General features: G+C 44.3%; 1 protein-coding gene across 5 annotated transcripts in view; it reads left to right on the forward strand.

Annotated features, from left to right (window-relative positions):
- Positions 1 to 23070, forward strand: part of ZC3H18 (zinc finger CCCH-type containing 18) — a 60713-nt gene that overhangs the window by 13986 nt on the left and 23657 nt on the right. For 3 of the 5 annotated variants that reach the window (XM_028534765.2, XM_036012389.1, XM_036012390.1), the window contains exons 3-9: positions 842 to 926; positions 1711 to 1782; positions 10760 to 10908; positions 11139 to 11231; positions 12196 to 12353; positions 18893 to 19010; positions 20449 to 20717. In XM_028534765.2, coding sequence (XP_028390566.1) covers positions 842 to 926; positions 1711 to 1782; positions 10760 to 10908; positions 11139 to 11231; positions 12196 to 12353; positions 18893 to 19010; positions 20449 to 20717 — 944 coding nt within the window. The remainder of the gene's footprint in view (positions 1 to 841; positions 927 to 1710; positions 1783 to 10759; positions 10909 to 11138; positions 11232 to 12195; positions 12354 to 18892; positions 19011 to 20448; positions 20718 to 23070) is intronic. The other 2 variants (XM_028534767.2, XM_028534768.2) reach the window with 1 other exon arrangement.

Below are 23070 nucleotides of genomic sequence, written 5' to 3' on the forward strand. Positions count from 1 at the left end.
GGGAGGGCACTGGACTGGTCCAGGTTGTGGCTGCTCTTTAGAACCCCTGGGCTTTGGTCTTCTTAAAGCTCCCATGTTGTTCCAAGTTTAGACAGCCAAGATACAGGAACTGTGGAATAAGAATAAGTATGTGGACCCACCTCTTATCTTAGAGGTGGGTCCACATACAGGCCAGTGGCATCACGACTTGCGGCACCCAACTTCCCTCCTCCCCACCCCAGAAATTGTTTTCTTTTATTGCTCATAGAAGGGAAGAGAGGCAGAAAGAGAGAGAAACATCAACTGGTTGCCTCTTGTATATGCTGTGACTGAAGATGGAACCCACACCCAGGCATGTGCCCTGACTGAGAATCAAACCTGCGACTTTATAGTTTGCAGGACAATGCACAACTAAGCCACACAGGCCAGGGTCCCACCCTCAGACTTTAAAATTAGAGGAACTTAATGCTGAATTTTAAGAACATAAAATATTTTGTTCTAAATGTACAAAATATTAAACACCTTAAATGTAACCATTTCCTGCCCAGAATTGCTAATTAAGAGAAATAGTATAATGAAACCCAGGTTTGTCCCTTGCATTACGTGCCTTGCAATGTTTTCACTCTGTTCTTTCGTGGAATTCCTCAGTCATATTATAGGTATGCTTTGAAATTACCCATTGTGGAGATGAGGAGACTGAGGTTTGGAAAATGAACATGAATTGGTGAGTGGCCCAGACATGGATCTTATGACCATAGCCTTTCTGGTTTGGTGAAAGCCATGCCTGCTGGTAGATGTCCCTCCCGCCTCTTCCCTCTTGTCAAGATGATTCCCTCTGCATTCACATTGTCCTCTGTTTCAGGATGATGATCTGGAAGAGGGTGAAGTAAAGGACCCCAGTGACAGGAAGGTGAGGCCTCGTCCCACCTGCCGATTCTTCATGAAAGGTAATTGTCTGAGTGAGGGGCCTTTGCATGGCCCATTTGTGTGGCCTTGGCTTTTCCTGGGACCGTGGTGTGGTTCAGTCTTGTCAGGTGCCCTGGAGCCTGTGTGAGGCTGTTTTGGGCCAGAGTGCAGAGTATGATAGTTTGTGGTGGCAGTTTCAATGTGAAACAATAGATTCTTTTACTGGTCTTTTCATCGCATGACTAACTCTGAGGGAAGCCAGCCTGGTCATTTTCACACTTGTGGTTCTAGGCCCAATTGTTTATAACAGACCCATGACTTTAATGTAGACAGTGTCAGGCATTTTTCTAAGTGGTTCTTTCTAATGAGGCCAAGTGCCCCAGGCACCAGTTTCGACATTCTCCCACCTCTGTAAGGAGAATTACCACTTTGCTGCAAGATGTATCAGAAGTATATCCTTCATTTGAAATGGATTTCCAAGTAGCAAAGGGAAGGCCTTTGAAAGCAGCAAGGCTCCCTCTGTCCTGAAAAGTAAACGGTGTGAGTCAAGAAGCAGTAACAGGTGGCAGTATGGTAAAATGTTCTTGAAAAGTCTGGGCTAAAGTCTTAGGAAATTTGGAAATGGAAATGAGAATTTCCAATTTTAAGGTTTCTTTCATGTGCAGCAGTAGTTTGGGTATATGTCTTGTAATTCATCATTTTCCTTGGATAGGTAGGAAGATGTTTTTCTCTTAATTTTACTCTGCCCCGTGATGACTTTGCTCAGTGACCCAGCCTGCGTGTACCGTCTAAAGTTCACAAGAGCTTCCTGTACTTCTTTTCCAGATGTTGTGACACCATTATCCACTCTTCTTCCACCAATATCAAATTCCATACCATTCAGAGACCAGGTTAAAGGTACAAAATATACAATATTCACTCTCTTTAGTCTCTCAAAGTCCCCCTGCTCCAGAGGCCAGACTTCTTTCTCCTGGACCCAGAGTGAAGCCAGAAGGAAGGGGAGGCTTGGAGGGGCAGAGAGCGGTCGTGAGCCTCAATACTTAGAGGCACTCGATGAGGCTGGAGGGAGCTGTGACCGCCCATATGGGGAGGGCGGGGCTACAGGGGCACTGTGGAGTCCCATCTCATGGAAGGGCACTTGTATGACTCTGCGCTTCCGGTAGCCCTTAAGTGACCCTGTCCCTATACTGAGGGATGGCCTGATGATGTGGGTACATGGGAGCTGAGGGACCAGCACACTCAGGACCCAGGTCAGCTTGCTCCTGAAGGCATGTGTACTTGGCCTGTGCTATTTATGTGTTTGTTTCTGCCACGCCAAAAACAGTTCAGCTTGCCTGTGTGTGGTGGGCTCTGCTGTGCCCAAGGGAGGGCCGCCAGCACAGTCAGGTGTTGTAGAGCAGACATTACATCATGAGCAGCAGAGCCACCCTAAGAATGCAGACAAGCGTGCAATACATTTTAGAAAATACTGGAAGTGTCAGTATTTCAGAAAATTTAAACTTAAGCAGATGACCTCCTTTCCATAATGATTTGGGATCAACATATCTTGGAAACATTTAGATGAAAGCAATGGAGACAAATATGTATACGAAACAAGTGTATTTGCTGTCATTTGCAATTAGCCCTGTTCACAAACTGGGGGGTGAGAAGCCCGCTGGCTGGTTAGAGCTAGCCGCACAGCAGGGGGCAGCAATATCCACCATTCATGACACAGCCTCTAGTCCAGGTGCTGGGGTCACACCACTGGAGTAGTTTCCAGAATTTAGCAAGAGAAGCATGCATACAAATGAAGTTGTTGCTGGAACTGCAGATCAGCATCATCAGGAGAATCCCGATGGACAAGGACAGGACACCATCTCCATGGACGTCACGGGGTCATGTCACAATGGGAGTGAGGTGCCTCCAGGGTCAAACTAAGTGCTCGGTATGGATTTCAGGGAGTGAGACCAGTGGGTAAGGCTTTCTGCAGTAGAAAAATCTGAAGGTAGTGGCAAGTGGCCTTTTCGCAGCTTAATTGGGCATGATCAGTAACTTGTTTCAGGAATACTTTTAAATATACGTATTTACCTTTCCTCCTATAATCTTTGTTTATTCTACAGAGAATTGTGATATAGTACAAAAGGAAATGGTTGATTTTTTGTTCAGTGTTCTAGAACATAGCTCCGGCTTTTTCTTAGTTATGAGAAAATTTTGAGATGTAAATGTTTTTGCTGACCCACAATCCATTGAGATGGATACATTTAAGTTGCCTCCAAGAGTAGGAGAAGTAACTTTAAGTTCTTTGTTGTGTTTGGTGAGGGTGCAGAGAAATGCAGCCCTCATACACTGCTGGCGGGAACATAAAAGGGTCTGTTGGTCCCTCAGAAAGTGAAGGATGGAGCTACCATACGGCCCGGCGATTCCATTTCTGGGTACCCATGTGGGAGAAATGAAAGCCTCCACACAAAAACTTGTACATGAATGTAACAGCATTATTCGCAATAGCCAAAAAATGGAAACAACCTAGATGTCCATCAACTGAGGCTGGATAAATAAAATTTGTTTTAACCATACAATGGAATACTACTCAGCCATAGAAAGGAATGAAGTATGTACACTACAGCGTGGATGAACCTTGAGAACATTGTGCCAAGGAAAAAGAAGCCAAACACAGAAGGCCGCGTGCTGCACATGTTCATTTATGTGACTGTCCAGAACAGGCAGCTCCGTAGAGAGAGAGAGAAAGATTAGTCATCGTATAGGCCGGCAGGGGGGCGGGGGGCAGTGAAGCAATAAGGGATGATATCTCGTGGGTACCGGGTTTCCTTCTGTGGCGATGAAATGGTCTAGAATTGGTGGTGACTGTGCAACTTTGCATGTACTAAAACCCACTGAATTATATACTTTAAGTAATGATATTTTGTGGTATATGAATTATATCTCAATTTGAAAAAAGTCTTTTTTAAACTTTGTTAGCTATGCTTCTGTTACAAGTTGTGATCTTTATTTAATTGGCCAAATGGACACATTAATATTTGTGACCATTGAAAACAAAATGTACTTAGGAATATAAATTGAAACATTTTACAGAACCAATACTACTTATGGTATATTTTTACCTCTGTACGAGGTCTGTCCAGAAAGTCCAGCCATGTACTCTGAAAAAGAGACATTTATTAAAGAAGGTGCAAGAAACATTGTACATAAGACAATGACACTTCAGTCCCCTTCAAAGTAGGCACCTCGGGACCTCACACAGTTCTCCCAGTCGCCATCAGCTACCCCCTTATTTTCTTGAATCTCGTCAATGGCCTGAAATTTCTTCCCTTTCAAAGGTGATTTTAGTTTTGGAGAAAGCCAGAAGTCACAGGGTGCCAGATCTGGGCTGTAGGGGGCCTGAGTCACCTGAGTGATTTGATGTTTCATAAACTCTGCACAACACGTGATGCTTGAGTGCGTGCATTGTTGTGAAGAAGCTGCCAGTCACCAGTTGCCCATAGCTGTGGCCATCCAAATAGTTTCTGTGGAGGAATGTCCAAGCTTAATGCAAAATTTGATGGAGATTCGTTGCTCTACTCAGTCATTTTGAATGCAGTGGCCACACATGCTCACTCAATGGCGTCTACCACCCCCACTGACTAGTACAGTGAAGTCATCATCGTTCACGCATGTGCATTCCAGTCCACTCTCCCTGGCTACCATGTTACATCGATGTCGTGCAAACCGTTCTTGTTACATTAACGATGGCTGGCCTTTCTATGGACAGACTTAATATTTGTGTGAGTCATCAGTACACAAGTTCTATTCACAAAGGCATAACTAGTTGTTTCTTCAAACTGTCTTCTGCGTTTCCGATTTCCCCAACTGTCAGCAGGGCCCAATCTGTTCTGTGAGCCAGGCTTCCTTGTTTCAGCTGCTTTGTGTTCTCTTTTTTAGCCGTAGTAAAACACTCATAGAATTTACCACATTGACCGCTTCAAAGCGTAAAATTCAGTGGCATTGAGTACATTCATGTTGTGGCTGTCAACACCACCCATCTCCAGGACTTTTCATCTGTAAAACTAAAACTCTGTCCCCATTAAACACTAACTCCTCATTCTTCATTCCCCTCCGCCCCTGGTGGTCACCACTCTACTTTCAGTCTCTGAATTTGACCGTTCTAGGTGCCTAATATAAGTGGAATCATACAGTATTTGTCCTTTCACGACTGGCTTATTTTACTTGGAATAACATCCTCGAGGTTTATCCATGTTGTGCATGTGTCAGAATTTCCTTTTCAAGGCTGAGTAACACTCCATTGTGAGTGTAGACCACATTTTGTTTATCCAGTCAGCAGACAGTGGACATCTGAGTTGCTTCCACCTTTTAACTCTTGTGAGTAATCCTGCTGTGAACATAGGTGCAGAGATATCTCTCTCAAGACCCTGCTCTCACATCTTTTGAGCATGTACACAGAGATTGCTGGATCTTTGGGGAGTTCTGTTTTTAATTTGTTGAGGCCCTGCCACACTGTTTTCCACAGTAGCTGTACCATTTTACATTCCCAACAGTACACAAGAGTTCATTTCTCACATCCTCACCAACATTTGTTATTTTCTGATTTTTTTATACTAACTCTCCTAATGGATAATGAGAGGGGTATCTCCTCACCTCATTATGGTTTTGATTTGCATTTCCCTAAGGATTAGTGATATTGAGCATCTTTTTATGTACTTTTGGCCATTTGAATGTCTTTAGAGAAATTTCTGTTGCCCACTTTTGAATCCATGTTCTCATGTTTAAAGCAGCAGTTCTCAAAGTGCAGTTTTTGGACTCCTAGGGGTCCTTGAGACTTTTCAGGGGACCCCTGAGGTCAAAACTATTTTCATAATAATCTTAAGTCTATACTAATAGTCAGATATTGACCACTATGCACTCACAGTTAAATAATTCCAATTTTACATTAAGTCAGTGATACAGCAGTAAAAATTCTAATTTTCCACTTGTACTGGTTTTTAAATAGGAAAAACTTAATTGAGGTATAATTTACCTGCCATAAAATTTGCCCGTTTTTGGTGATTTTTTAAATTTTACCAAGTTGTGCAGCTATCACCACAATCCAGTTTTAGAACATTTTTATCACCCCACTAAGAGCCCTTAGTATATGTCTTTTCTGTATTCAGCATGAGGAATTGGAAGTGTGCATGGAGCCCCTCTGCTGTGCACTGAAGTACCACAGAGATCATCTCCAGGGAGGGGACACTCGGGGTTTGCACTGTGAGCTTCCCACGGGGTGCGTGTTCACTTGCAGAAAGGACCATGATACACCAGGGTAGGGCAGAACCAAGTCTTGTCAAAGGCTCACCGAGTGAGCCTACTGCTTCAAGGAGAACAGCTGACAATACTGTTGCTAATGATAGAATTAGAGCTCTCGAGTGAAAATTAGAGTTTTGGAGAGCTAGTGTCTCCACCGTGGGCTCAACAGCGTTTCAGTGTTCAATGAACTTTTCCAAATGACCACTAGGTGATGTTACAGAATCATACCGGGGTAGAAGATCCATTCACAGCTCAAGATAAACTAGTGCCCTTTTGTGGAACAGAATCGGAAACAGTTCAGTATCACGATAGGGTTACCGATCCTGCACTGTGGCTAACTGAAGAAGCCCTCACTTGTCCAGTTTTGCATGAAAGAACATTCAAGAGTACCTGAAAAGGCTATTAAAATGCCCCTTCCTTGTTCAGCTACATATCTGCCTGCAGCTGGATATTCAATTAAAACAACCCAGCACCACACACTGACTGCAGAAGCAGACATGAGAACCCAGCTATTTTCTATTCTGTGTCAGCATTAGATTTGCAAAAGAGAAAATAATCACCAAGTATTTTCTAAATATAACTAGTCTTCATAAAACATTTATGTTGATATTGTTAAATTATATATATTATATATTAGGTCTTTAAATTTTCTGTTTTAATTTCTACAGTAAATATCAGTTTAACCAATTCGAAGAAAGGCTCTTTTGGGTTCCTAAGACTACAAAGTTAGTCAAGTCTACATTATTTATGAAGAAGCAGTCCAGACATTATTTTAATTTTTCAGTTACCATAATGTATTTCTTAAAGAAGTTAAAATGTCTCAGAATACTGCTGGATGTGACGGTGGCTGTCTATCCGTCTCCATCACAGTGTTCTGTGACATGGGAAAGGAAAGGACACACAAGTTCTTGGTATATCATTGCAACTTCCTGTGTGATAGTTTGGTGGATTTATGCCTATTAGCATATGCATTTGTAGAGCTTAGGTTTGTTCTTAGTATTTAATTATTAGGCTTAAGTATTCTGCCTTCCTATCATGAAGTACTTTAAACTGCTTTATTGTATTTCTGCAGTCTGATTATTATCTATTCTGAATTATTTAGACTAACAGGAAGTGGGAGCAAGGTATATTTAAATAAGAGCACTACATCTCATAGAAATAAGGAAGTCTAATCAGCACTGCACTGTGCTAATCACCAGTGGAACCAACAATCACAAATTTAAAATCTGTTTAGTGTTTCTGGATTCCCCCCGCCCACACGTTCAAATGTAAGCCGATAGCTTACATTTGACATAGCTTGCTTTGTCAAAGAAACCAAGACATAGCTTGCTTTCACATGCTTTCTTCTGACATTCACATCATGGACGAGATGAGTTCCTTGGGCTTGTATAGTGTGGTTGTAACCAGTGGGTTGCTGGTGTGGAAGACATGGATTTCATTTCTTATCATTGCAGTGTCTAGTTTCCTTGATTTCTACTGGGCCCCTTTAGGTTTCCTGCATATATCATCTGTTTCGGTGAATAAGAGTTTGGGTTTGTTGCTGTTGAGCCTATAGGTTCCTTTTTTGTAGAGAGAGATAATACATTTTGTATAGATATATTATTTAGTGAAAAAAACAAGGTTTAACACAGAGTTTATGTATGACAAAGGAAAAATAGGGATGGTACATAGATCAAGCAATTCCTTGGTAAATTAATAACTGCCTCTGTGGAGGGCCCTGAGGCATGGAGACCTCACTAATACCTTTTAGAATATTTGCATATTTTTCCTTTTTGTTTACATCATCATATTTTTATTATAAAACATCTTATATATAATGTATATTATAATGTTTACACAAGTATAGAGAAAAATAAAAAATAAAAATTACTGATGTGCCCACCGTCCAGTGAAGAAATGGAATACCATCAATGCCTTTGAAGCCCTGTGTTTGCCAAGATGAGGAAACTTGTCCCGTTAAACTGCCTGTCACAGCGGTTTCTATTTCTTCTGTTCCCTTCTGGCTCATATTCCTGTCCTCATGTAGTTGTGAGCCTATTTATTCATCCAGTCAGAATCACAGTCCACTTAACTTTTGTGTTTGTGGTGTTTCTTTCAGAAGCAGTCTGCCATACAATTTTTTTTTTAAGTTTTCATCTGAGAAGGATATGTTTATTAATTAGGAAGAGAGAGAGAGAAATCTCAATCAGTTGCCTTACATACATGTCCCAACTGGGGATCGAACCTGCAACCTAGGTGTGTGCCCTGACCAGGAATCGAACCTGCAGCCTTTTGGGGTATAGGATTACGCTCCAACCAACTGAGCCACCAGTCAGGGCAACCACCATACAATTTTAAAATCAGAAGATTGATTTTTGCTTCAATTTCCCAACGAATTTTTTCCAAATAAATTGATTTTTTAAATTATGAAATATGTGCTAATGAGTCAAAACAGTAAAAAATAAAAGTCTCCTTCCATAGTCATAACAGTTTGGGGTATATCCTTCCAGACTTTTCTACACAGATAAAAATTCACTTTACAATAGCTAATGGGGCTGTGCTATTCTGACTGCTATCTTTTGGGCTGCATTTGCTAGACATCTGTCCTTTGATGGCCTGGGGTCCAGACATATGTTCAGCAAGGATCTTAACATGCCCAGGAGCAGGGGGCTCCAAAGGGTCGGGCTTCGGTCACCCACCAGTGTCTCAGAGAGGCATGTGTTCCTGCTGTTGCCTCTCACTTTGCTCATGTGGTGTTTCTTACCCACCTGTTTCTCTTTTCTCCCCCTTCCAGTATGGGTCACAGAAGAGCTTCCTTGACAGTGGCTCGCTCATGGGCGATGTTTTCTGTGGACAGACTGTGTAGTCTTTTTTTCTTTAAGTCTCCTGAGACTCGCATTTTGAATCTCCTATAGTACGGTATTTCCCCTCTGACTTATATGTTATTTCTCAAACACTATTAGGAATTTTAAAAGCTAATCTGTCATTTTTACAGAGAAGCAATTTTAAGCATGCTTTATTTCATATTTAATTTAGATCAATGTATTAAGTTGATTTTAATACAAATTTAAATATTTATATTTGAAAGGTAAAATTTAGCTTTTTCCTACATACCAATTAATTACTTCTCTTTATATTGCACAAGGAAAATCATGTTTTGTGGAGAGAAATGTTCAAATGGAGTGTCATTTTAGAAGTGAATATATATTTTATTTTTTATAAAGATTTTGTTCGTCCTGGCTGGCATAGCTCAGTGGATTGAGCGCGGGCTGCGAACCAAAGTGTCGCAGGTTTGATTCCCAGTCAGGCCACATGCCTGGGTTGCAGGCCACAGCCCCCAGTAACCGCACATTGATGTTTCTCTCTCTCTCTTTCTCCCTCCCTTCCCTCTCTAAGAATAGATGAATAAAATCTTTAAAAAAAAATTAAAAAAAAAAAGATTTTGTTCATTTATTTTTAGAAAGAAGGGAAGAGGGGGAGAGAAACATCAGTGTGTGGTTGTGTCCTGTGCTCCCCCTACTTGGAATTTGGCCCACATCCCAGGCATGTGCCCTGACTGGGAATCGAACCAGAAACCCTTTGGTTCACAGGTTAGCACTCAGTCCACTGAGCCACACCAGCCAGGGCTATAATTTTTCATTAGTTTGTATTTAACTACATGTTAACCCATTGAAAATGTTTTTTGAAACTAACATATTCTGTGCCATATTTATTTTTGAGCCATTGTACATATTACCTACTGTAAAAATTAAAAATTTTAAGTGATTCACTCAGTGATTACAGTTAAACTTTGACTTCTTGTCCTCTGTTGAAAGGTAAGTGGTTGCCTTGAATAAGCCTGGTGTTCTCTTCACTGAATATAATACTAAATGATGATTCCTTTTTTTGTAAAGTATAAACACCTAATTTATTATAACTATGTGTTTCAAGGACAAGAAATATACTGTAATGGTTTCTGAGGCTTTCAATAGGAGAAATGCAAATTTACAGAGCTGGTAAAGGCCACCATGGGACAAGCTTTCAGAATTCTGTTCCTTTTTGTGCTTCTCAATTTTTATTTCATTATGAGCGGGTTTTGAGTCAGAAGCAGGGTCCTGTGTGTGCACCTGTGAGTCTCACTGGGGCATGGTGTCTGTCTCTGAGCAGTTAACACACAGGGCAGGGGCCACCTCTGTCTGGGAAGCTTTTGGACTTTTCTGTTTTGAGGGGGAAGTGAACTGTCCATACGGTGTATTTCCTCTAACACATGGCCGACCCCCTTCAGGAGCCTTTTAGGAAGTACTACTCACTCCCTGGCTGAGGGTCCGGCCCGTGACTCTTCAGGCCCACCTGCCAAAGACCTGGGCGTGTGTGCCGTGTGCAGGTGAGGGTGGGGGGCTCAGGTGTGAGGAGTGAGCCCACACACACCTCACTGCAGCCAGTTGGCTTTGGCCTGTTCATGTTCAGGCTCACGCACCTCACAGGGTGGAGGGTGACACCAGTGACCTGTGGATGTGTGTGCTCAGCACACGGCCTGGCACATCACAAGCCCTCAGGAAAACCTAAGCAAAGCAGGCAGGAAGCTGGCCTCATGTACTTGGGCTCTTGTAGACACATTCTGACCTAACCTTTGTTTCCTTAGGGAACTGTACCTGGGGGATGAATTGTAGGTTCATACACCCTGGAGTCAACGACAAGGGCAACTACTCCCTGATCACCAAAGCCGAACCTTTCCCGCCTAATGGTGCCCCGCCTCTCGGACCTCACCCACTGATGCCTGCCAACCCTTGGGTGCGTGAACACATCTTTTTTTTTCATTGCTAGCAAATCAGACATCTAAGCTGTTTGTGGCTCTCCAGCTAAGGGCACATTAATTTGCTTATGCAAAAGGCATATCTGTGACATCATAGTAGTCACAAGAGCTGCCTTCCAGATGCTTCCAGGTGTTTTTGCTCTTGTTTCTTTACAGGTTTTAAAGTTTTGTTCGCTTTCTCAAATTTTCCCTTCTCATTTTTTAATAGGGTGGGCCAGTAGTTGATGAAATTTTGCCTCCACCCCCTCCAGAACCCCCTACAGAGAGTGCCTGGGAACGAGGACTTCGGCATGCAAAGGAGGTAACAGACTTCAGCAGGAAACCTGAGAAGAAAAATACTAGTGGCGGTCCTTGCACAAAACTAGCATTTCCTTGATCCAGAGACAGTGATCAAAAACTCAGTAAAGCCTCTGAAGTGAGGTATATTTCTGTGATTTCTTTGAAGAGCTAGAGAATGGAAAATGATTTCTAACTGTCTGTCTGAGGCATGCTAGGCCATGACCAAGCTCAGAAAACCAGGGAGTCCCAGTGTAGAACACAGGCCCCCGTCTTCGTGTGGCTTAGGCAGCATTAGACCATACCCAGCTGGTGCTGCAGCCCCTAGCCACTCAGAGCCTCTCCCAAGAGTTAGTGCACACTGCTACCCCCGAGGGGCCTGTCTTCTGGAGAAGCCATCCTTTCCCTTGAGATCCACGATGCAAACATGGGCCTCCCCTCTTCCCACTCCTTTGGCCACACTTTGGCCCTGGATGTCCAGGCTACTTTCTGAGCTCCCTACGTTGGTTGCTCTTCACTGAGATGACAGTCTAAAACAGAACCATTCTCCCTCCCATAGCACATACTTTACCACCCCTCCTTTCCTCTGAGGTTTGAATGGCTTCTTCTGCCACAAGCAGACTTGCCTCCCTCTCCACACTTGGTCCTCATCACTGAAAGAATATCTGCAGTCTGTTGGTTCAATACCAGGACTACTGTTAGGAAGCAACCACCTAACTCACCCTTCCCAGAATGAGTAAGCCCCATGGTGCTGCTTAGTGGACCTGTCCTAACCGCCAGCTACAGCTGTGTGTGAGGACAGGGTGCTCCAGTCCCGCAGAAAGGCACACGGGGTCTTCCGTCCACCCCAGGCACAGAGCTGAGGCGCACTCCGCCCCCTGAGCACCCAGCTGTGCCACACTGGCCAAGCTTCTGTGGGTCAAATCAGAACAGGCTTCCCTTTGTTTTTCCTAACAGTAATTTGTGCTGGCTTCTTCTCACAATGGTAGGTTTTAAAAAAAGCAACCATTCGAAAAGAACAGGAGCCTGATTTTGAAGAGAAAAGGTTTACTGTGACCATTGGTGAGGATGAACGGGAGTTTGACAAAGAAAATGAAGTTTTCCGAGATTGGAATTACCGGATCACAAGAGATGTCAGAGACACCACGTAAGGAATGGTTTACCTCTTCATTCTCCTTTGAAAGAGAATTAAGTAGTCCCCGGCTATGTGGGGCTCAGATCCCGGAGGGAAGCAGCACATCGGTCCCCAAGTCATGCAGGGACAGGTACCTGCCCACACTCCCCGGACTAAGAACAATGTCCCTGAGATCATGCCAGATGTTTTGCCATTGACTTCCCCTCAGTATTTTGCTTCCATGAAGGACGTTTTTTATTTTTGTGTCAGGGCCACGTGACTGAGAAGGGCTCATGCCCAGTTGGCCTCCCACAAGCTCTGAGAGTTTTTACAGCTGTTCGTGAAGCCCCATAAGTCTTCACCTCTTCCCAAGTTACCCAGGAACCAGGAAAATCTATGCAGTTTGTCACTAAGCCCAGGAGCAGGGGAGGTGTGAAGTTGTCGTGGTAAATGCTGTCTTTGTTTACTCTACCGGATGCTTAATCACTGGTCTTCTAAAAAATAATTACTGAGCCCTGGCTGGGTGGCTCAGTTAGAGCATCGTCCATGCACCAGAGGGTTGATTTCCCATCAGCACATAACCTGGTTGCAGGTTCAGTCCCCAGCTGGAAATTGTGTGACACGGTAAGTATAGCACTTACCTCCCAGTGCTCCCACTCCCGGGGAAAGCCCAGGTTTGTTGCACTCACCTCTAAGGGGACAGAAACAGGCCATGTTTCCCCTGAACAGCCAGTGCAGTGTGAGCTCGGGTCAGTGATGTGAGCTTGCTTTAGCACCCTGTTAGTCTTGTAGCAGTACTTCATTCATTTATGCTTGCTCCTGGAAAGTAACAGTCAGTGGCTTCTGACCGAAATGACAGTAAAAGGTGCACAGTTTTAGGAACATACAATGGAACACATACAGTGCTTGTGTTTCAGGATTCAGTAGTGTTGACCTGGACCCACTAAGCTGTCTCACGCTCCTGGTTTATGCTCCTCTGGGCTTTCTGTTTGCAGCGAGTGGGGGGGGGGGGGGGGAGGATGCTCTAGTGTTCACGCCTGTCATAGAGCTAACAACTTAGAGGTTGAAGGGTGGATATTTAAAAAACAGTTAAAACTTTTTGTTTTCTGATTCTGTGTGTGGGGAAAGTACTCGATCACAGGAGTGTCTAAGCAAGAACTACATCTGCTGGGGGCATATTGCCACAAGTCCCAAGGCCTCACCTCTTTATAGTGTAAGTGAAGGTAATGGCACTGTCCTTCTTGCCTGGGCAAGAGGCTCCTGTGACAGTCACAGGAGCCAGTTTATACAGCACCTTCTCTGAGTGTGGTTCTTGGGAGTGGTGAGAGAAGAGGCTTTAGAACCTCAGGTTCCACTCTTGGCACTCTGTTTCCCATGCTTGCTAGAGCTCGGACCCAGAAAATGTGCCCGATGGGGAACAATCTGGCAGGCCTGGTTCTGTGCTGGCCTTGGCTGCACAAGCAGCTGTGCTCTGGCCCCACCCCATGCTTGGTGCCAGGCTGACAAGGCTGCTGCTGCCTCTGTTGGGGAAGATCGATGCTGCAGGACTCTCAGGCAGAAGCTTCTGGGAATGGCCCTTAGAGACAGGTTTTTACTTGTATTTTGTTTGTTTTTTCAACATCTGCTGTGCATCAGAATTAACTAATGTTTTTGTAATCTGCGTGTGCCAGGCCCCGCCTAGACCTGGTCCAGACCTCTGGAAACAGGGTCCTTGCGTATGTATCAGGTGAGAAGGGCCCAGCTGTTTCTGATGGCACTCAGTACAAGGGCTGTGTCAGCCAGGGGCTGCCCAGCAGAAGCCACCCAGCTGTTTCAATGGAGAGCACTTAACATAAAGACATGGTTTTGTAGGTGGCTGCAGAAGCAGAAAGAGTAGCTGCCATGGTGAGGGGCCAGGGGGACTGTTAAGGCTGAAAAGCTGGGAGTAGGGCCTAGAATTCAGATCTCTTGAGGAGGGGATGTGGGCCAGCTATGCTGGCACCTTCAAGGTGGGCAATGAGGCTGGGCCTGGGGAAGTGGGAGGAAACTGCCACTTGGCTACAGAAGGAAACCAGGGCAGAGCAGGCCTCTTCTCCACCCAGGTTGGCCAGCTCTCATGTAACAGCTGGCAGAGCAGGATGCACTTTGCGGTGTGGAAGGGTGACTGAGAAACTAAGTTGGAATTTTACAGCAGGCTCAAAATGACCAAGCCTTAGTGATTCTCACTTACCAGGATCCTCCTGTGTGACTGTGTTGTGCCCAGATGCTCCTTACCCCGTGACACAGCAAGCCTGTGATCAAGGTTACAGCCCGAGTGGGGAAGGTGGTAAAATGACTGAAAGCTGTGGCTCTCTAGGGATGGCCTCTGGACCACGAGCAACATCACATGGGAGCTTATTGGAAATGCATTCTTTCAAAGCTGTCCTATCAGAAGTTCTAGGGAGGGTGGATCCCAGCTGGCTGTCTTTAACGAGCACCCCAAGTGACCCTGATGGCCCACCAAAGTGTGAGAACCGCTGATTTCAATTCCAGAGACGTAGGCCATCAGACCTGATTCTGAGTTTTAGAGATAGAAAAACTGAGTAGTTGTCACATAGCACCTTCTTAATGTGGTCAGGTTCTGGTCATGTGGAGCTATGTACTTGGTTGTAGAACCTGTGGGAAAGCTGCCCATTCAAGAACTCCTGGGGAAGTATTCTGAGATGGTATAGAGAATGGGAAAACTGGTTTTTTCTTTATACTTTTATTTGGAATTAGAATTTATCTAGCAGAATCACTTAGTGAAAATAGTGCTCTTCTAGTCAGGCACATCCCAATTCATACAGCTTTTAAAGTTCCGTTTCCACCACCTTGGTCACTTTATTTAAATGCCATCTGACTTGTAAGACCGTGCATAGGAGTCCTTTAGAAATGTCATCTCTGAGTCTCTTCTGGCCAAGGTGGAGGCATAGGTGGACACACCGTACCTCCACGCACAACCAAGATCGAAACAACAACAATTTAGAGGCAGAATAACACCCAGAACTGACAGAATTTATCTGAATGGAAGTCGGACAGCCAAGAAGTTGAAGTAGACCCGGTCATCCAGACCGGTAGGTGGGGCTGAGAGGAGCTGCCGGGTGCGGTTCGTGGCGCTCGGAGAACAGGGAGAACTGGGCATATAAGGCAACCGGGAGGGAGTGCGTAAGGCATCTGGGGCGCACAAGATCGCAGTGGGTGGACCCTGAGTACGCAAGCGGCAGCCGGCAGACCCAGTAAGGCAGCAATTGTGGAGCAGGGCAGAATGCGCAACCCAGGATCCCAGAGAAGGGACTGAGGTTCCAGGAGAACGGAACTACCGCCATTGTTCCCTCCTGACCCCGCCCCCACATACAACGTCACAATCTAGCGACAGAGGTGCCCAGCCCCGGTGAATACCTAAGGCTCCGCCCCTCACCGTAACAGGAGCGACCAGACCAAAAAAAAAAAGAGAGAGACAGACAGATGGCTCAAATAGAAGAACAAATCAATGCCCCAGGACTCATCCTTTTAGCGACCGAGAGATAGCCAGTCTATCAGATGCACAGTTCAAAACACTGGTGATGAGGAAGCTCACAGAATTGGTTGATTTTGGGTGCAAATGAAGTGAACAAATGCAGGTTACCATAAAAGAAATGAAGGAAAATGCACAGGGAACCAATAGTGATGTGAGGGAAACCAGGACTCAAATCAATGGTTTGGAACAGAAGGAAGAAAGAACCAAACAGGAAAGAATGGAGAAATAAGAATTCAAAAAAACGAGAAGCTTAGGAACCTCCAGGACATCTTTAAACATTCCAACATCCAAATTATAGGGATACCAGAAGGGGGAGAGCAATAGATTGAAAACTTATTTGAATGAATAATAAAGGAGAACTTCCCCATTCTGGCAAAGGAAATAGACTTCCAGGAAGTCCAGGAAGCTCAGAGAGTCCCAAAGAAGTTGGACCCAAGAAGAAACACACCAAGGCACATCATAATTACATTAGCCAAGGTAAAAATGAAGGAGAGAATCCTAGAAACAGCAAGAGATAAGGGGACAGTGACCTACAAAGGAATTCCCATCAGACTGTCAGCTGATTTCTCAAAAGAGACCTTACAGGCAAGAAGGGGCTGCAAAGAAATATTCCAAGTCCTGAAAGACAAGGACCTATATCCCAGATTGCTCTATCCAGCAAAGCTTTCATTTAGAATGGAAGGGTAGGTAAAGTGCTTCTCAGATAAGGTCAAGTTAAAGGAGTTCATCACCAATCCCTTATTTTATGAAATATTAAAGGGACTTATCTAAGAAAAGAAGATTAAAAAAACATGTATAGTAAAAGGACAGCAAACTCACAATTATCAACAACCACACCTAAAGCAAAACCAAAAGAAACTAAGGAAACAACTAGAACAGGAACAGAACCACAGAAATGGAGATCACATGGAGGGTTAGCAACAGGGGAGTGGGAGGAGGAGAGAGGGGGAAAAGGTACAGAGAATAAGTTGCATAGATTGTAGGCTGAAAATAGATAGGGGGAAGGTAAGAATAGTATGAGAAATGTAGAAGCTAAAGAACTTATAAGTATGACACATAGACATGAACTAATGGGGGGTATGGGTGGGAGAGGGTGTACAGGGTGGAGGGGAGTGAAGGGAAATGGGACGACTGTAATAGCATACTCAATAAAATATTAAAAACTTTAAAAAATGTCATCTCTGAGTGGGACTGTGGGACACTGTAGCAGGAATACTCCACTGAGTCCCAAAGGAGTCTAAATCAGAGGATACAAGAGGCCCCTAAGATGCACAGGATGTCATCTTCAAGGAACAAGGTCATTCGTAATAGCTCTGTCTGGAATAGAGCTGCTTAGTAAACCAGGGCCACTGTCAGGCTACATACCCCAGGCCTAGGAGTCCACCCTTGCCAGCTTTCCTCCTTTGATATTGTGCCCGAGGAGGCAGTGATTGCCAGGTCGAGTTCATGACAGCATTTTATGGGCTCCTGCAGGCCCAGGCCGCCCAGGCTTGGTTCTGAGGGGAGCAGGCGGGGAATGCCGAGTGCCCTTTCCCCATCCACTGGGAATCCTAAAAACTGAGAAATCCTGAAGGGGAGAGGCCATTTTTGTTTTTGCTTTACCAGTTTCCCCAAACCAAATTTGCCTACACTCCTTGAGAGAACATGTACCTTCACACCCTTCTGGAAAAGTGTTTTCTGGGTCCTTCATTGGCTGCGTGTTGTGTTGGTTTTGTGTTTTTAAGGTCACGGGAAAAATCTCTGCCTCGGGGAGTGTATTCTCTCCTTTCTGTGTAGCAGATGCGGTCCTGCAGACGTCGTAGTTCCAAATTGTTGTCATTAAATATTATCTGAGTGGTGTCAGGGTCAGATTGTTAGAAAGACCTCTGGCTCTTTGGGATGAAAGTGAGCTTTGTCATTTGGCAGAGGTAGCCTTGGGTTATGTCTGCCAGGGGCACTGGAAACACCAGAGGAGAGATTTCCTGGAAAGCAGGCAGCATAGGAGGACATGAAGATGACTGGGGATGGCATCAACTTTTGTGTCTTTCAAGAACATTTTAAAGTTTTCCTCAAATAGCCCTGGCTAATGTGGCTCAGTGGATGGAGTGCCGGCCTGGGAACCAAAGGGTCACCAGTTTGATTCCCAGTCTGGGCACATGCCTGGGTTACTGGCCAAGTCCCCAGTTGGGGGCGTGAATTACTTGTGTATAAGGTGTTGGTTTCTGTATGTTAATTTTTCTTTGCCAGCTTTACTAGGTTCGTCTGGCTGTTTGAATTGGGTTTCCCATCAGGTCTCAATTTTTCAGGCATAACATTATTAACTTTGCAAATTGAGATCATTGCACTCTTTTCCCCATAATGCCTCTCTTGGACACCCGTAGTCGGATGGCATTGTCAGTGCCTCCAGCATGATGGTGGGTCACTGGGGAGGCAGCAGCCCCCTTGCCTCATCCCAGTCTGACAGAAATGCCTCACCTGTTCCTCTGAAGTAAGATGTTGGCTTTATTCTAAAGTGTATACATATATTTTATCACATTAAGGAAGTATTTCCTGGTTTCTTTTTTCTTTAAAATTGTATTTACTTTTAGAGAGGGGAAAGGGAGTGAGAAAGAGAGGGATTGAAACATGCGACATAGATTGTTTGCCTCTCCACACCCCCATCTGGGGACCTGGCCTGCAGTCCCAGGCACGTGCCCTGACTGGGAATCGAACCAGTGACTTCATTTCACAGGCCAGCGCTCAAGCCACTGAGCCACGCGAGCCAGGACTATTTCCTGTTTCCTTGAGTATTTTCATTAGGAAGGAGTATTGAATTTTTGTTATTTTCAGTATCAGTAGACATTTTCATTATCTGTAGATAGAATCCTATGACTTTTCTCTTTAGGTCTATTATCATATGAGATACACTCATAAATTTCCTAATAGTGACTGAACCTTTCGTTCCTGGAATAAATCCCACTTAGTCATGGTATATTATTCTTAATGTTTTAGATTCTGTTTGCGAACATTTTTATGTAGTATGGTTGCAATACTATTTTTAAGTGAAAAGATTTTATTTGTTTTTTTATCTGTTTTTCAGGCTTGAGCCTTATGCAGATCCTTATTATGACTATGAAATAGAACGGTTCTGGCGTGGTGGGCAGTATGAGAATTTCAGGGTGCAATATACAGAAACAGAACCGTACCACAACTACCGGGTAAGTAGGACTTATGTTTGCAGATCTGAACCTCACTAATTGATTTGTTAAAATTGCCCCCCTTTTTTATTTATAGGACTTTATGTGAGCTTAATTATGTTGTCACAGTGTACTGACTCTAGCCCAAATTGACTCTGAAGAGCTAATTTCAGATCCACAGATGAAATTTGTGGTGATTTGAACAGAGACTTCCTTCGGTTTATCTCTGTTCTTGCTACATTTTTTTTTGTTTCTTTGTTTTGTTTTGTTCAATTAGATTTGCTAATTGGTTGTTGATACAGTTTGCAGGGGCGTGTGTTCTACCCTCTTAAGAATTACTTTTTTAGGCTCCTTAGTAATAGCGTTTATAACTGTCATGCTTAACCGATTAGGTGCATTCCTTTGGGCCACTACCAAACATTCCTTAGTCTAATGGAGAACCAGTCTATATTAGTATTTCTGTTGAGAGTTTGGTATATTTGTGAATTATGTGCTTCAGCCTTTGAGTCCCTAATCTTATGCTTTTGAGGTGATATGAAAAAGCTGCCACTAGGAAGAGGTCAGTTAGAGGCAATTTAGTAGTTTTTGTGCTATGACTTATGTGACAGAGTCATGCGTTTTTAGGACCAAAAGAAGGTGACTGCCTTGGGAACTCATCAAATGGTGAGTTTGTGGAGAGGCAAGGACCCTGGTTGACCATCCAGGCCCCTCAACCCAGTAGAGCAGATTCCTCGGTGGGGCTGTGATACAGGGGGACAGTGCCCAGTGCCTTGTGCCTTGGAAGTAGCAGAGACCTGCTAGCGTCCCTTCCACCACATCCCCCCTTGTATCCCAGGGGCAGGTGGGCCAACATGAAGGTCAGCAGTGCACTTCATTTCTACGCAGGCCGCTACGCAGGCCACTACGCAGGCCACTACGCAGGCCACTATGCAGGCTCAGAACCTGTTAACATTCTGTGAGTTAGGCATTATTCACTTTTAACTGTGAGTATTAGAGCAGATAAATGAATGAGAACAGAGTAATGGTTCAAAAGGTGTTCAACGATGTGTTAGAAATGTAAGGGCCACAATTTCGGGATGCCGACACGGTTCAAACACCATGGTACAGAGTGCTTTAGGTGCCCCGGGTCTGAGCCTTTGTGAAATCTCTACACGTGAAGAGCTGAAGCCAGGGAGGCCCGTGGGATCACATGCTGGCAGCCAGAGTTTACACCAGCCCTTGCATGCTGATTAGTCTAGAATTAGTCGTTGGAAGAGTTCACTCTGGGGTTGTGTTCCATTCTAATTTGGCATAATTCGTTTTTTAACGTTGTGTTTTAAGGAGAAACTGAAACAAAATTATCACCAGAAATTGTTCCCTAAGCTTCTATTTGCTTGCTTTTTTACATTTTCTCTGTAATTTCCATTATAAGTGTTTAAATTGTAGCCTGCGTCTGTGTGTGTTTGACTTTTCAACAAAGGAACGGGAAAGGGAAAGAGAGCGAGAGAACAGACAGCGGGAGCGCGAGCGAGACCGAGAGCGGGAGCGCCGGCAGCGGGAGCGGGAACGGGAGCGTGAGCGCGAGCGAGAGCGAGAGCGGGACAAGGAACGGCAGCGGAGGAAAGAGGAGTGGGAGCGAGAGCGAGCCAAGCGGGACGAGAAGGACAGACAGCACAGAGACCGAGACAGAGAGAAGGAGCGAGAGAAGGAAAAGGAGAAGCCAAAGCCCCGCTCCCCACAGCCACCAAGGTAGGCCCCCCACCCCTGGGCTCCGTACTGGGGTCCAGCAGGCCAGATCACGGGGCCCTAAGAGGAGGGACCTGCAGGTCCATGGTGTTGGCCCTGCCTGGTCCCACACCTGTGCCCACAGTCTCAAAGTCGGTTGCTGAAGAAATGTTAATGTGTTTCCATGAGTAGTTGCTGCTCCATCATGTAATATGTGTGTTATGAAACATGCACTGTGCCACCACCGCATGTCCTAAATCAGGAAAGTCTTGGATTCCCAGTTCACCTGGGGCTTGGAAGGAGGAATTAGGAACTGTAGGATGTGCTAGTTTCTGGCCACAGTGTGGCGCTCTAGCGGCTTGAATACAGGACCTGGAGTCTCCAGGTGGATTGCTGGCCTCTCCTGTTAGCCTGTTCTGTGTGGCACGTTCCGTGCTGTGCCGTGCAAGCTGCCCGTAGGATGCTGTGGTGGGCTGTGAGGGCATGTCCCACAGCAAAGGCCCAAGGGCGAGGCAGGCTCCAGGGCTTCGCGCAGCTTTTCTTTCTTTTTAAAAGTATTTAAATACTGGAGCCAAACAGGTGGTCCACATTAAAAAATTGTAGAACTTGGTGAAATTTTGTGGGTTTTTTAGTTTTAATGAGAGGTAATTCACAGATCATGCAATATACCCATTTAAAATGTACAAATTCAACAGTTATAGAGTATACATACGTTGGTAGGGCCATCACCATAGTTTTAAAACACCTTTGTCCTCCCAAAGGAAACTTTGTACCCATTAGTAGTCACTCCCCACTTTTCCCCAAACATCCATCTGGCTCCTGGCAACCACTAATTCACTTTCTGTCTCTGGATTTGCTTATCATGGACATTTCATACAAATGGAATCACACGGACATTGGTGTTGTTGCTCCCTTTTGGCTATGATGACTGAACCTTCACGTACAGGTTTATGTGTGAACATAGTTCTCATTTCTTTTGGGTGAAAACCTAGGAGTGGAATTGCTGGGTCATGTGGTAACTATATTTAACCTCTTTTGAGGAACATTAAGACTTTTCCAAAGTAGCTGCAACATCTTACATTCCCAGCAGACATGTCTAAGGTTCCACTTTCTTCCTTATCCTTGCCAACACTGGGTACCTTTTTGATTATAGGCATCCTGGTGGGTGTGCAGTGCTATCTCATTGTAGTTTAAATTGCTTTCCTCAGAAAACTAAGGATGTTGAGCATCTTTGCATGTGCTATGGGCCACATGTGTGTCTCCTTTGGAAAAATATCAATTTGGATCCTTTGAACATGTTTGAATTTGGCAGTCTTTATTATTGAGTTGTAACAGTTCTTTACATATTCCAGGTGCAAGTCCCTCATCAGGTGTCTAGTGTGCAGACACTTTCTTCCATCCGTGGGCTATCATGTCACTTTCATGATCATGTTCACTTTCTTTCCTTTCTTTTTTGTCTACTTAAGGGGAGGGCTCTATCTTTTCCTGCTTAATTTAGGTACAGTTGACATGTAGTGTCATGTAATTTTAAGGTGTATGATGTGATAATTTGACACATTTATATTTTGAAATGATTACTACACTAAAGTAAGTTCATACCAGCACCACTTCATGTAATTACTTTTTGTGTGTGTTTAGTTATATATTTAAGATCCACTCTCTTAGCAGCTTATATATGTAATACAGTATTGTTAACACTGGACACGATGCCGTGTGTTAGATCCCAGAACTTACTCACCTTATAACTGAAAATTTGTATCATCTGACCAACATCTTCCCCATTTCCCCCACGCCTTAGCACATGGCATCCACCATTCTGCTCTGTTTCTATGTATTTGGCTTTTTTAGATTCCAGTATGCAACATACAGTGAGAACAGAGAATTGTTGTCTGGCTTATTTCACTTAGCATAATGCCCTCAAAATCCTCCCATGTTGTCACAAGTATCAGGAGGTCCATTTTCGAAGCTGAATAACATTCCATTGAATATATACACCACTTTTGTCTTTATCGATTTATCTGTTGGTAGGCAGTGAGGTTGTTTCCATGTCTCAGCTATTGTGAATGATGTGCAGTGAACATGGAAGTGCAGCTATCTTGAGAATGGTTTCATCTCCTTTGGATGTACACCCAGCAGTAGGATTGGATTGCTGGATCTTATGTTTGTTTTATTTGTAATTTCTTGAGGAACCTACATAGGGTTTTTCATAGTGGCTACACCAATTTATATTCCTACCAGTGGTGCAGCAGGGTTCCCGTTTCTCCACATCCTCTCCAGCCCTTGTTATTTCTGGCTTGTTTGTTGTTGTTTGTTTGTTTGTTTCAATAATAGCTATCTTCACAGGTGTGAGGAGATACCACATTATGGTTTTTATTTA

This window comes from Phyllostomus discolor, chromosome 12, assembly GCF_004126475.2.
Source record: "Phyllostomus discolor isolate MPI-MPIP mPhyDis1 chromosome 12, mPhyDis1.pri.v3, whole genome shotgun sequence".
In the NCBI taxonomy this organism is placed as follows: Eukaryota; Metazoa; Chordata; class Mammalia; order Chiroptera; family Phyllostomidae; genus Phyllostomus; species Phyllostomus discolor.